Source organism: Leptonychotes weddellii, chromosome 1 (assembly GCF_054177405.1).
Source record: "Leptonychotes weddellii isolate Sample4059 chromosome 1, ASM5417740v2, whole genome shotgun sequence".
NCBI classification, from domain to species: Eukaryota; Metazoa; Chordata; class Mammalia; order Carnivora; family Phocidae; genus Leptonychotes; species Leptonychotes weddellii.
In genome coordinates, this window is record NC_138369.1 from 3,418,817 (window position 1) to 3,430,944 (window position 12,128).

General features: G+C 48.3%; 3 protein-coding genes across 3 annotated transcripts in view; 2 read left to right on the forward strand and 1 right to left on the reverse strand.

Moving 5' to 3' along the window:
• The window catches only part of SAFB2 (scaffold attachment factor B2), a 33,261-nt gene extending 23,930 nt beyond the window's left edge, over positions 1 to 9,331 (reverse strand). The window contains exons 1-7 of the mRNA XM_081805250.1: positions 9,067 to 9,331; positions 7,814 to 7,901; positions 3,700 to 3,764; positions 3,413 to 3,616; positions 2,404 to 2,523; positions 1,861 to 1,923; positions 799 to 919 (exon numbers count right to left, since the gene is read on the reverse strand). Coding sequence (XP_081661376.1) covers positions 799 to 919; positions 1,861 to 1,923; positions 2,404 to 2,523; positions 3,413 to 3,616; positions 3,700 to 3,764; positions 7,814 to 7,901; positions 9,067 to 9,252 — 847 coding nt within the window. The 5' untranslated portion in view covers positions 9,253 to 9,331. The remainder of the gene's footprint in view (positions 1 to 798; positions 920 to 1,860; positions 1,924 to 2,403; positions 2,524 to 3,412; positions 3,617 to 3,699; positions 3,765 to 7,813; positions 7,902 to 9,066) is intronic.
• RPL36 (ribosomal protein L36) overlaps positions 1 to 12,128 on the forward strand; it is a 168,492-nt gene that overhangs the window by 108,456 nt on the left and 47,908 nt on the right. The window lies entirely within an intron of this gene.
• Positions 9,606 to 12,128, forward strand: part of SAFB (scaffold attachment factor B) — a 37,662-nt gene continuing 35,139 nt past the window's right edge. Inside the window, exon 1 of the mRNA XM_081805256.1 lies at positions 9,606 to 9,922. Within this exon, the coding sequence (XP_081661382.1) occupies positions 9,734 to 9,922 (189 nt within the window). The 5' untranslated portion in view covers positions 9,606 to 9,733. The remainder of the gene's footprint in view (positions 9,923 to 12,128) is intronic.

Genomic DNA, 12,128 nt, shown 5'->3' on the forward strand with positions numbered 1-12,128 from the left:
AATGGCACAAGGTTTAATTACCAGGGAAATAAAGCAATCACAAATGCGGAACTGGCACGGCTGCCACACTAACACGAAGAGAACTGCTAGCTACACAGAGATTGGAAAACCCGCGGGTACACAAAGTTACACCGGTTTACACTACCTGCGCTCCAACCGACTGCTACAGGAAGCCGCTACGCTACATGGAAGAGAAAAGGCCCCCACAGATTCAAACACCTACAACCACATGGCTGCTTCTCGACAGTCTTCTTCCTGTTTTTGTTCAAGTGTGGGTCTTCGGACTTAGTTTTCCAATGTCCAAGGTGCCGAACCGAATGCGATCGCCATTTGATGACAACTCAATTTCCAAATTTCTTTGAATTTCTTTTAACAGAACAGTCCAATACGCAAACCAGAAACTCTTCCAAGGTGGGAGATAAACGCAGTCCACAAGGGGAGTAATGCGTTGAAAATTTTCCTGAAGAGACTCTGTTTCCTCTTCTGGAATCCAGTCACTTCTCGGGTTATAAGTGCCCTGACAACCACTTTATCCTGCCTTAACTGTAGTAATCAAAAAGACTGCAGCAAAATATCACAAGATCTGTTTCATGTGTAGAAACACATGGAAGAATCACCGGGGGAATTACTTAAATGCCCCTCTACGTGGTTAGAGAGATGAAAATAATCACTACATCTCACCAAATATATTTGACCTCCAGAAACCAGAACGGCACTTCCACAGATCTGGTGATACGAGTGGGTTTCCAATCTCTGATCCTTGTACGATCTGGATTGTCCACCATTAAAATCATTTACGCGACCATACACAGCTTAGAATATATAGATAGATTGAAAAAAAGAGTGGGAAAACTTTCAAACCATTAACTGTCGTGTTTCTCTTATCAGTACCTGGCTCCAATAGAGGTTCTTCAATATCCTGTTTTAAAAAAGAAAAGAGAAAAAAATTCCACAAAGTACTTAAAAACTGGGCAAATACACTTCCCTGGCAGACACAGCTTCAATCACATGTGAATAAACACCTGTTTCAAACAACTCTCTCCACTCAAAACGACCGTATTCCATTCTGGGATGATTCGGTGAGGACAAGCCCATTTTGTTGGCCTCTCCCCAGCAAAGCCAGGCAGGCAGCAGTGACGCTCGGCCTGTTCAATTCTCCCTGGAGGGTCTGGCCACCCCACCCCAAGTCTGAGCTGACTTAGTGGCCTCCGGAGAGAGCAAAGACAGCCACAGCAAGAGGTCGCACAGACGGCGAATGTTTTGTATGTCATACCAGATTTGAGATCGATTTCTCCCCAAATAAGCTGTTATTTATAACTGGAACCTGTCAACAAAACCATCTGTTCACTCCTCCCAAAACCTTCCACTGACTTCCCACTGTACTTAAGACAATGGGCCAAACCCTTTCCCTGACCCACAGACGCGGGTAGTCAGGCCCATCCACGTCTGCAACCTCACCCCTGCGTCTCTGCCCCCACCCTGTGTCCTCCGTCCCTACATTCAGCCACTCTCCCTCCTTGCCCAAGGTCCTCTTTTCCCCTTCACTGGGCTAACTCCAGACCCATGGGTCAGACTCAATTTGAGTGGGGTTTCCTCTGAGAGCCTTACGGCCCAATCACCTCAACTTCTCCCTCGAACTTTTCTAGTCATTTTCTTGCTGGTTATGAACACTGTCCCCACTGAATGCAAACAGTAGGACTGTACTTGTTTGGCTCAACCTCTTACCCCAGGCACTCAGCTCGTTTTACGAATCATTTTTACACAGAATCATTTCTACACAGACACACATCCTTTTTCACCATGGAAAATCAACCGCTCACATAATGTTTCCAGCCAGGGAGCACCAGAATGGTATCTTACCGGAGGTACTTTGAAGTCCAATGATGAAGCATCCAAAGTGTTCTCGAAGCCCTCCCCATCCACCTGAAAGACAAAACAGAGAACCACGTAGTGGAGACAGAGCTGTGAATTCCAAGGCCTGCACCTCACCAGTTTCTAAGGGACCCACGTGTCTACTTCCCTCAAGCTGCCCACCACCATCTACAAGTCCACTGTTGGATTATTCGGTTTCTCGCCGGCCTTCCTGCCTGCTCCATGACTGGGCGGTACTGCACCCCTGAGAGGGTCTCACAGACAGCAGGTGCTCGGTCAGCACTGGCCCAGGAAGGTACACTTTGAGTTCCCAGGCAGCGTCTATTTCCTGGTGGTCCACATATGTGACCCGGACACGATTTCCAGAGCAGAGCTCAAAAGCAAAAGGAAAAACTTCACACTTCTCCGATTTTACTTGGCAACGATACTTTGAAAAATAACAGTAACTGGGCACTTTTACCTAACGTGCTTTATTTAAAACATTTAACTGAACTACTATCTTAAATGTCACTCGATTTGACAGGTTTTTACCTTCTTGAGTGAAATACAAAAACATGCCTTCTCAAATGTATTTTTTTTTCCTTTCCCAGGTTTGAAGCTTATGACCGGGATGCTTGGATTAACCAAAAGGTAAGAAGCCAAGTCCATGCTCTGGAAATAATTAACACACAACAGGATCACACTGAGAGAGGCCAAGACCAGCAAGTCAGTTGCTCAATGGCACCCTAGGCTGAGGGGCAGTGACGTTTGGAGTTTGTTGACTTTTCACCTTTAATGTTTAAAGTCCAGTCCTACAAGGGCCCCCCTTCCCCCCGCCCAGCTTAGTGCCTTTAAAAAAAAAAAAAGAGAGAGAGAGAGAACAGAAAACCAAACCAAAACACAAAAAACTAAGAGGCTGAGTATGCCAAGGTAGTAAGATTAAAATGGCAATCAGTTTTAGGATGGCCACCAGAGCTCTCCGCCAAATACTACAAGCGAAAGCTTGAAAAAGCAATATTGGTAACAGAATTCAAGCTCTCCTTTATATACTAGGCCATTAAGCGTGGTTTTCTTTTCACGGGAGGGGTGCTTCTGAGGGCACGAATACTTTCCTTCACTCCTTCCCGTCTTTTAATAGAACCATCTAACCTTGTGCCTAAAACACATCTTAAAAAAAAAACCAACAGGACGACCGAATGCTGAGATTATCAACTGTTTTCTGTTTCCTGTTTTCCAAAGGAAAATACTTCCACCAACAGTGTCAGCCTTTTACGATTCATGCTGCGGAAGGGCCTCCCACCCTTTTATCAAAATACTCCCCAGGATCGTAGAGAAGTGAGCCGTTCGTTAACCTCTGACTTACGTGCAGTTTAAACGGATATAATTTACCATGAGGCTTTAGACACGGAACTCTGTGTTTTTGGTGACTGCTGACGCGGTGGTGCACTACTTAATCAACCGCCAGTGAGCTCTCACTCCCAGCGGCGGCCCGCGAGCGCCGAGGAGCCCCGAGGAGCCCCGGGGCTACTGGCACATTCCACCATGTCTTCAAGTTACCTACAGCATGCTCTGTGAGCTGCGCCGGGAGCTCTTGCAGTTGGGCCGCCACGTATTCTTTGCTATCACAAAGGGAACCGAGAATGCTGTCAGCGCCGTCCTCCCCAAAGTCGGGAGCACTGCTATTCTCAACTTCGCTTTCTTCCAACACACCCACATCCATCATGTCAAGGTTCTGCAAGCTCTCTAAACCTGCATCCATATCCTCCTGTCAAGAGAACGAAAGGCGTCAACGGCCGGGTGGCTGGTCACAGAGCTCCTGCTAGTGTCTCTGCCGTGGATGCCACATACCTGCCCATCTCTGGAATCTTCTTCCAGGCCATTGTCTTCTGTACCTTCTTCCTCCATCTTTTGTCCTAATTACAAAGTAATTTTTCAGTCAGATAATGCTCAGGTTCTGGCCTCAAAAATGTGTATACTTTTTATTCTAGAAATCCCCCCAATATGGGCGTGCACGAAAATGTCTGATGAGGAATTAAAAACTTAAGTCATCTATCTAGAAAACTGTAGCCAGCCCAAACATTCAAAAGGGAAGCAAATCACGACAGTCTGTTTGTATGTGGGGTACCAGTTGTCCTCAAAAGGGGAAGTGGGGAGGAATTTGGCAATGACTAGAAACACTTCTGGGGTCACAACTCGGGGATGCTACCGGCAGCTAGGGTAGTGACCAGGGATGCTGTTCAACATAAGACACTGCACAGGACAGTGCCCCACCGGAAAGGATTACTTACCCCAAATTGTCAACAGTGCCAAGTCTGCAAAACACTGTGGCCCACCATACAGTGTCTTACAACTTCAAAAAAAATTATGCTTCCAAATATAAAGAATATTGAATGCCACAGGAAAATGCCCACAAAATTAAAAAACCATATATAGTAGTTCTACTTTTATTAAACAGCATGTATACAATGGAGTGTGAAAATGCATTTATAAAATATACACGAGAACGACTCAGGCAGTCACCAACAGGGATTAAAATACAGGGTGATAACATCAGAGATAATTTTATTTTCATATGCATACTTCTTACATTTTCTAAAGTGTCTAGAAATACCCTTTTTGTAATTTTTTTTTTTTTTAAAGATTTTATTTATTTATTTGAGAGAGAGAGCGAGAGAGAGAGCACATGAGAGGGGGGAGGGTCAGAGGGAGAAGCAGACTCCCTGCCGAGCAGGGAGCCCGATGCGGGACTCGATCCCAGGACTCCAGGATCATGACCTGAGCCGAAGGCAGTCGCTTAACCAACTAAGCCACCCAGGCGCCCCTTTTTATAATTTTTTGAAATGAGAAAACTAAACAGGAGACATCAATCTCTGAGTAAACACCCAAACTGCAGTGTGTACCCCTGAAGCGCCTTCTGCACCATCATTACGAATACTCATTCAAGATGTGTGGCTTTACTAAGTGTCAGGCACTGTGCTCTCTCAGTTAATACTCCCCACAACACCACCAGGTTTATTAGCTGCATTTGACACATGAGAATTTGGTTCAGCTCTTAAAAGAGGTCCTAAAAATGTTTGGTAGCAGCACCCACTTTCAGTGCCTTTAAATAGTAGCCAGCAGTTCCCACAACGGATGTCAACAGGAGAGATGCAGACCTTTCAAAAGTGCCGTAAAGGAGGGGGGATGACAAACGCTGGGCAGAGAGGCCGGGCCCCAGTTCCAAGGGCCTGGTTTCAGCTAACTAAAAGAGCTGAAGGGGCGGGGGACAAAGATGCTAGAAAACCTAACTCAAAATTGTACTTTCAAAACATACCCACAAGCTTCAAAAATTTTGCCTGTTTAAATGAGTTAGGACAAGAGAAGGTCTCGTGTTCTAACTCCTAATGAAGTTTTTTCTCGGAAAGTTTAGCTTACTTTTTACTTCTTTTTTTAAAGATCTTATTTATTTATTTGACAGAGAGAGAGAGAGAGAGAGAGAGAGCGAGCGCACAAGCTGGGAGAGCAGGAGAGGGAGAAGCAGGCTCCCCGCTGCTGAGCAGGGAGCCCAATGAGGAACTCGATCCTAGGACCCTGGGATCATGACCCGAGCTGAAGGCAGATGCTTAACTGACCGAGCCCTTTTAACTTTTATGTAATCTTGAAGACCTAATTTCGAACAGGACACCACGAGGGTCCAGTGCTTCATGTAACTATGTGTGCGGACACCTACAAAGAACATGCTAGCTCAACTACCTATAGGAGCTGTTCTTTGCCCCAGGGCCCTGGCCACCTGTTTCCTGTCTGGGCCTTTGGTGACTTCTCAGTAAAAACGAAAAGGGAAAGGACCAGTGCCCTTCTAATCCCAGCTACATCTATACTGGGACCAACATCCCTTTATACAAGCAAAAGTAAGTACTATTAAAGCTTTTTTGACAAAACGGTAACTTCAAGCAGTTTTACCATCACCTAAACCGTAATCCAGACATTCAGACACACACTGGAAGCACTCGGCTAAGGTTTGGTTTGTCTAATGATGCAAAGATCCCTGTTAAGAGCCAAGAACACTTTGATTAGTAAGCATTGAACCTCTCAAGTTTTAAAGGAGCACCTATCTTAAAAACTTCCACTAAGAACTTTTAAATCGACACACACCTCTCAGTCTGCACTCACTTGACTAGTCAGCATTTATACTTGACCATTACAAGAGCAGCAAAATCACATCGAGGTGTTAAAATCCAGCTTAAATGTAACTCCTCTATATAACCTAACTAAAAAGTTTAAGCTTTTAAAACACACATAAAAGGGTGCCTGGGTGGCTCAGTCGTTAGGCATCTGCCTTCGGCTTGGGTCATGATCCCAGGGTCCTGGGATCAAGTCCCATGTCGGCCTCCCTGCTCGGCGGGAAGACTGCTTCTCCCTCTCCCGCTCCCCCTGCTTGTGTTCCTCCTCTCGCTATCTCTCTGTCAAATAAATAAAATCCTAAAAAATAAATAAAACACACAAAGTTTTAAACAGATGAGTCATGGAGAAGTCTTTCTACAAAAGCACTTATAGGGCGCCTGGGTGGCTCAGATGGTTAAGCGTCTGCCTTCAGCTCAGGTCATGATCTCAGGGTCCTGGGATCAAGTCCCGCATCGGGTTTCCCTGCTCAGTGCAGAGCCTGCTTCTCCCTCTCCCTCTGCCACTCCCTCTGCTTGTGCTCTTCTGTCTCTCTCTCTGTCAAATAAATAAATAGAATCTTAAAAAAAAAAAAAAAAAGCACTCATATAAAGTAAATTAAAGTTACTGAAAAGGCTACAAGCTGGTTTCTTTTCCCTTTCTAAGCATCTGTCCTCCACTGCCTAAGTTTAACTCTTCTTCAGATGAACAGGGTACATCCAGCCATGACAATTTTTATGTTGGCACCTTTCAAGAAAATAATCCCCATCACCTGGAAGGTCCCAATTATATTGTCCTCACCCATATAAAAATGAGGATGAAAGCCAGGGAGGGTAACAAGGTTTCAAAGTTTCAGGGAATTAAATGCTTCCAAAATTAGCTAGTACCATCCACAAAAAGAAATGAGGCACTAATCTATGTCACAAAGTGAATGAACCTTGAAAACATGCTCAACAGAATAAGCAGGCACAGAAGACCACATATTGCATGATCCTATTTACATGAAATTGAATGGTCAATTACATGCTGCGAGTCCACAGGAGGGGGAAATGGGGAGCAAGTGCTAATAGGCACGGGGGCTTCTTTTTGTGATGATGAAAATGTTCCAGAATTAAATAGTGTTGACAGTCGCATAGCTTTGTGAATATACTAAAATGTAATGAAGTGTACACTGTAAATGGGTGAATTCTATAGATGTGAAGTATATCTCAATTAAAAAAAAAAATCTCACTGTGGGGCACCTGGCTGGCTCAGTTGGTAGAGCATGTGACTCTTGATCTTAGGGCTTTAAGTTCGAGCCCCACGTCGGATGCAGCGATTACTTCAAAATAAGATCTTAAAAAAACAAAACAGAACAAAACAAAACCTCACTGGTTAAAAAAAAAGGCTGCATGAAAATCCTCCAACAACCTGTTTTGTATCCTTAAAGATAGTGGGTTCTACTCCATCTCAGATTGGTGTCCTTTTCTTTGGTTTAAAACCCCGTTTTTCAACTTCCCAGGAATAAAGTCACGTAGTGTATTTGGTTGCTCAGAGCAGCTTTAAGAGCGTGCCTTACTCTGGTTGTTTTTGAATCCCGATGACAAGAGCTAAAATGTCTTTAACGCAAAATTTACGTAACACTTGCATATCTCTCTACTCCTCCCAGCACTCCTGACAGAGCTACTTGTAAGGTGGTGAAAACCAAGCCTACTTGTTAGATGGGAACAATGAAGGCCAAAGACATTCTCTGGGCCCAGAGGACAGAAGCGGTGTTAAAAAACTAATCTGTAAGTAAGTTCTCTACACGCTCAGGCCTCCAGCAGCAATAAGTACAAGCAAATACCTTTAATACATCTCTTTGTTGTCCTCTTGCTTGTGGCTTCCAACGCGACACCAATTTCATCAGGATCCTGCCCTTCTTCCTTAACCGCCTATTAAGAAGAGATGAAACTTTACAACACTGTGCAGACCTGCAGGGCACACATTGTTCTCTGTTAAGTAACAACTTCCCAGCAAACAAAGTCAAACACTTCCTTGCAAAGAGCAACAACTCTGGTTCTGCTATCTGGGCTGCCAGCCCAAAAGGCACAGGATGAACCTAGCACAACTTGGTTCTCTCTGGACCCTAAGCACAAAAGACAAAGGGATGTGTGAACTGGGGCTCCAGGGTCCAGGTCAATGACCAGTTCCAAAATGGCCCTTAAACTAGAAATTGCCCAACCCTCCACTTTAATAACGGTAACAGTAACAGAGATGCTGCACTAGGTCCACTAAGTCCACCATCTGTAAAGGGCTGAGTGGTGTTCCACAAGCCATGCTTGACTTCTGGGGAGAAAACCCACCCGACAGACTGGGAGTGGGGTGTGTCTGTGTGTAGGGTTGCTCAGCACCTTCCTCCGGACTGGCACAGGACTGGACACTCAATGGTAAACTCAAGCTCTGCAACGAGCTTGCTCTGGTTGGGGAGACAGCTATTCCTCCATACTCAATGTGGGGTTGAGTGCGGCCAGGTGGGGCATAAACACAAAACGGTGCAAGAAAGAAGCAGGGAGATGGAACAACACTCTAGGAAGCACGTTGGGGAGACATCTATCTCAGGTAGAGCGAGAAAGACTACGAGGCACTAACCAGAAGCCATGGAAGAATAGCGGTGGAGGGGAGGGCATGACAAGAGCAGAAGTCCTGGAGTATTAACAAGCACAACTCCCTCTCCTCTAAGATCGCAAAAACTCTTTACTCATCCGTTCTCCAGGGGAGGAAACTGAGGGGCAGGGAGAAGGCACCTATCCAAGGTCACAGAACCGAGTCTCCAGCTGGAGCCCGGAAGAAGTCCAGGCGGCCACCCGGCGGCTAAAAGGACGCGCTTTCAGCACTCTTGAGGCGACCAGCTGGAAGGAGGATCAAAAGCGAGGCAGAGAGGGGCGGTGACGGGCCAAGGTCACACAGCCGGGCCCCTTGGTCCCCGCGAGCTCGGGCCGGGGTCGGTCACGAGGGGGAATGGTGGAGGGGGGCCCGCGTCCGAGAATCGCGGTGACAGGTCGGCGCGGGGGCGTGCCGCGGCCCCCTGCTCCACCCCGGGACGTTGAGCCGCCTCACCTTCTTGAGCCGCTCCATCAAGACGCTCTTGTTGCCGCCCGTGTCCAGGTTCCGCTTCTTTAGCTCCGCCCGCAGGTCTATCACCCGCAAGTCGCTCAGCCGTCGCGTCCCAGCCTCCGAGGTACCCGACCCGACAGCGGCTGTGCCAGAACCCGACTCGCCGGACCCTGCCAGAGTCTCCGCCATCCCAGGTCTCGCGTCCCCGCCACCCACTTCCCACACCGCCGGCGGCTGTAGCGGCTCTGAGCACAAAATGGCGCCGCCTAAGAGGAAAACGCACTCGCTTCCTCCCGCCCCGCTTTCCGGCAGCGCATGCGTGCCGCACATGCCAACTTTCTTAACAGCACGCGCGCTCGCGCGTCGACCAACCGCACGTTCCCCACCACAACGCGCAGGCGCCGTAACTGCAGCACGCATGTGTCACGGCCGTTCGCGGCGGGAGGCTGGCGAGATGCAATGCGCCTGCGCACATCCCTGTGAGCGCTCACCACGCATGTGCACACGCGACCGGCAGCGTCGGCTCCGCGCCGGGTGCGCCTGCGCAGAAGGGAGGCGCGCCAGGGCGGCTGGAGCGGTTCCCTCGCAGGCGGCGCCATTTTGTGCTAAGTGCCCAGATAAAACCGGCCCGGTTCTGTGTGAAGTGGGCGGCGGAGCCACGGTCCCTGGAATGGCGGAGACTCTCTCAGGACTAGGCGATTCGGGTGCGGCGGGCGCAGCGGCTTTGAGCTCTGCCTCGTCGGAAACCGGGACACGGCGGCTCAGCGATCTGCGGGTGATCGATCTGCGGGCGGAGCTGAGGAAACGGAATCTGGACTCGAGCGGCAATAAGAGCGTTTTGATGGAGCGGCTCAAAAAGGTGGAGCTGGGGCCCTGCGGGGGCGGGCAGGAGATGAGAAGGGGGTCCTGGCGGCCGCGACTGCGGTCCCCTGGTCTCGGGGTCCGCCCCCGGTCCCTTGTGGGGCCTGCCTCTGGCCGGGAGCTCCGGGCTTCTCCCGACTCTTCCCAGGCCCTAGCGGGAGCTCCCAGCCTTACTGGGCTCGGGTGCGAACCTCAGCGCCGCCCTGGGAAGGAAGGAACATCTGGGCGCGAACCGGCGAAGGCGCCGCGGCCTTGCGGCGGCGGACGACAAGGCACCCAGGCCGAGGGTTCCTGTTTTCTTCACCGGCCACTGCGCGGAGGGCCTTCCTCTCAGCGGCCCACTCTAGCCTCCAAAAATGACGGGAAACCCGGAAGCCCTCATTTCTTGGGCGAGGTGGGGGGACTCGGCCAAGGTCACACGGCCGTGGAGACGAGGCGTAGGGACTGGGACCCAGGCCGGGCGATTTTCTGAGCCCGCGCTGGCCGCGGGGCTTCCTCTGAATATTCCGATGCTCCATGGCCCGTTAGGGTCGACGCACTTTGAAGAGGGGTCGAGTTTACTGGGCAAATGTGCCAAGAGCCTGTTCAGAGGTTAAAAAAAAAAACGGTTTGTGAATTTGCAAGCTCTAGGTCGGGGAAATAGCACGGAAAAGGAAGTACTGTTGCGATAGCGAGCAGAAACGTAAGAGACGTTGGTAGGGAGAACGTGAAGACAGCTTCAGGACTTTGCTAGGAGGCAGGCAGAGTGGGGGCTCTCGTCCCTGTGTCTGGTCTTGGGTCTCTTCCGGGTCTCAGAGGCCTGATCTTGGGCACGGAAGACGTTTAACGCTCTCTCAGCTTGTTTATCCTGTAAAGAGAAGGAAAGATCGTGCTTTCGTGTTAGGATTAAACGAGATTGCACGAAACGGGTTTGGCATGCTGCCTGGTACATGAAGATACGATCGTTGACACAATTCATTTTTTTCTCTGTGCCATCATTTGTTATTTGCAAAACCAGGACTCTTATCCCTACCTTGAGGGGTTCTGAGGGATGGGTGTGAAAAGCATGAGCAGTTAATTAAATGTTTGGGTCCTTCTTCCCTTTTTTCATATTCTCGTTGGCTTTTTTGTTTTTCTCCCATTGACCTATTCTCGTCTTGGGACCTCTCTCGTGTAATCTCAGCATCGCTACCCCCAACCCCTGCAGACGGTGTGATTTGTGACTCTTTGCACCCTCCTGGCTCCCAAACAACTGAAGACCAGGGCATTAATTATTACGGATTGCTATTAAGGGGAAGTAGGGATTGTTTCCCATTTTCTGAATGAGGAAGCTAGGGCTTGAAAATGGTGGGTTGATTAGTCCAAAGTCAGTTGGGCTTTTCTAACTTGATCTTGTGTTTGTTTCACTATGGATACTAACTTCCTTTACTCAAGTTGGGGCAGGTAGTTCGTCAACCAAGATGTTCTAGAAAAAATGGTGGAAGGTTGAGGGTTGCCAGCAGGGCCTCCAGTCAGCAAAGCCAAATTGGGACCTTTATCCTTTTTACTCAGTCTGCAAGACTGCAAAGCTGATAGGATGGCATTGAACCTTCCTGTCAGATTGGTTGCTGAAACTGGTATGTGACTTCAAGGATCCTCCATCACTATTATCTCGGAGCCATTCTTCATTTCTTTTCCCTGTTTTCATTTTCTTAGGGGTGTGGTCATAGGACATAAATATCATCAGCGACTATGTTAATATGCTACCTTATCCAAGTGAGTCTAGAATTAACTGATTTTGTTTTTTACTTCTACCATCTAGTTTAGTTAGTGTCCCCTTTTTTGTGTGTGTGATTTTTCCAGAAAGGGCAAATGAGGAAAAGGCGGAAGGAGCACAGAGAGTAGTTTCCTGAGCTCTGTAAGGATGACTCATAGCCTACAGTGTCCCTGGGGATGATCCTGTAAACACTGCACCCAGAGGAAACATATTGAGGGGCAAAATGGTACACCTCCTGTCTGGGGCAGTTCTAGCAGTATTCCAGAATCCTCTTTTGCCAGGAAGAATGGGAGGGACTTTCAGGTTGTGTTTTCCTTGATCCCAGAGCAGAACTCCCAATTCCTTCTCCTCACCCTGGCTTCGGAGATAAGAGAGATTTTCTTTGTTCCTGGTACAGTTCAGATGTGGAGTCCCTAAGCCCCATTGCAAATTCAGACTTCGATGCTGAGAAACTCCTGAAGATCTGAAT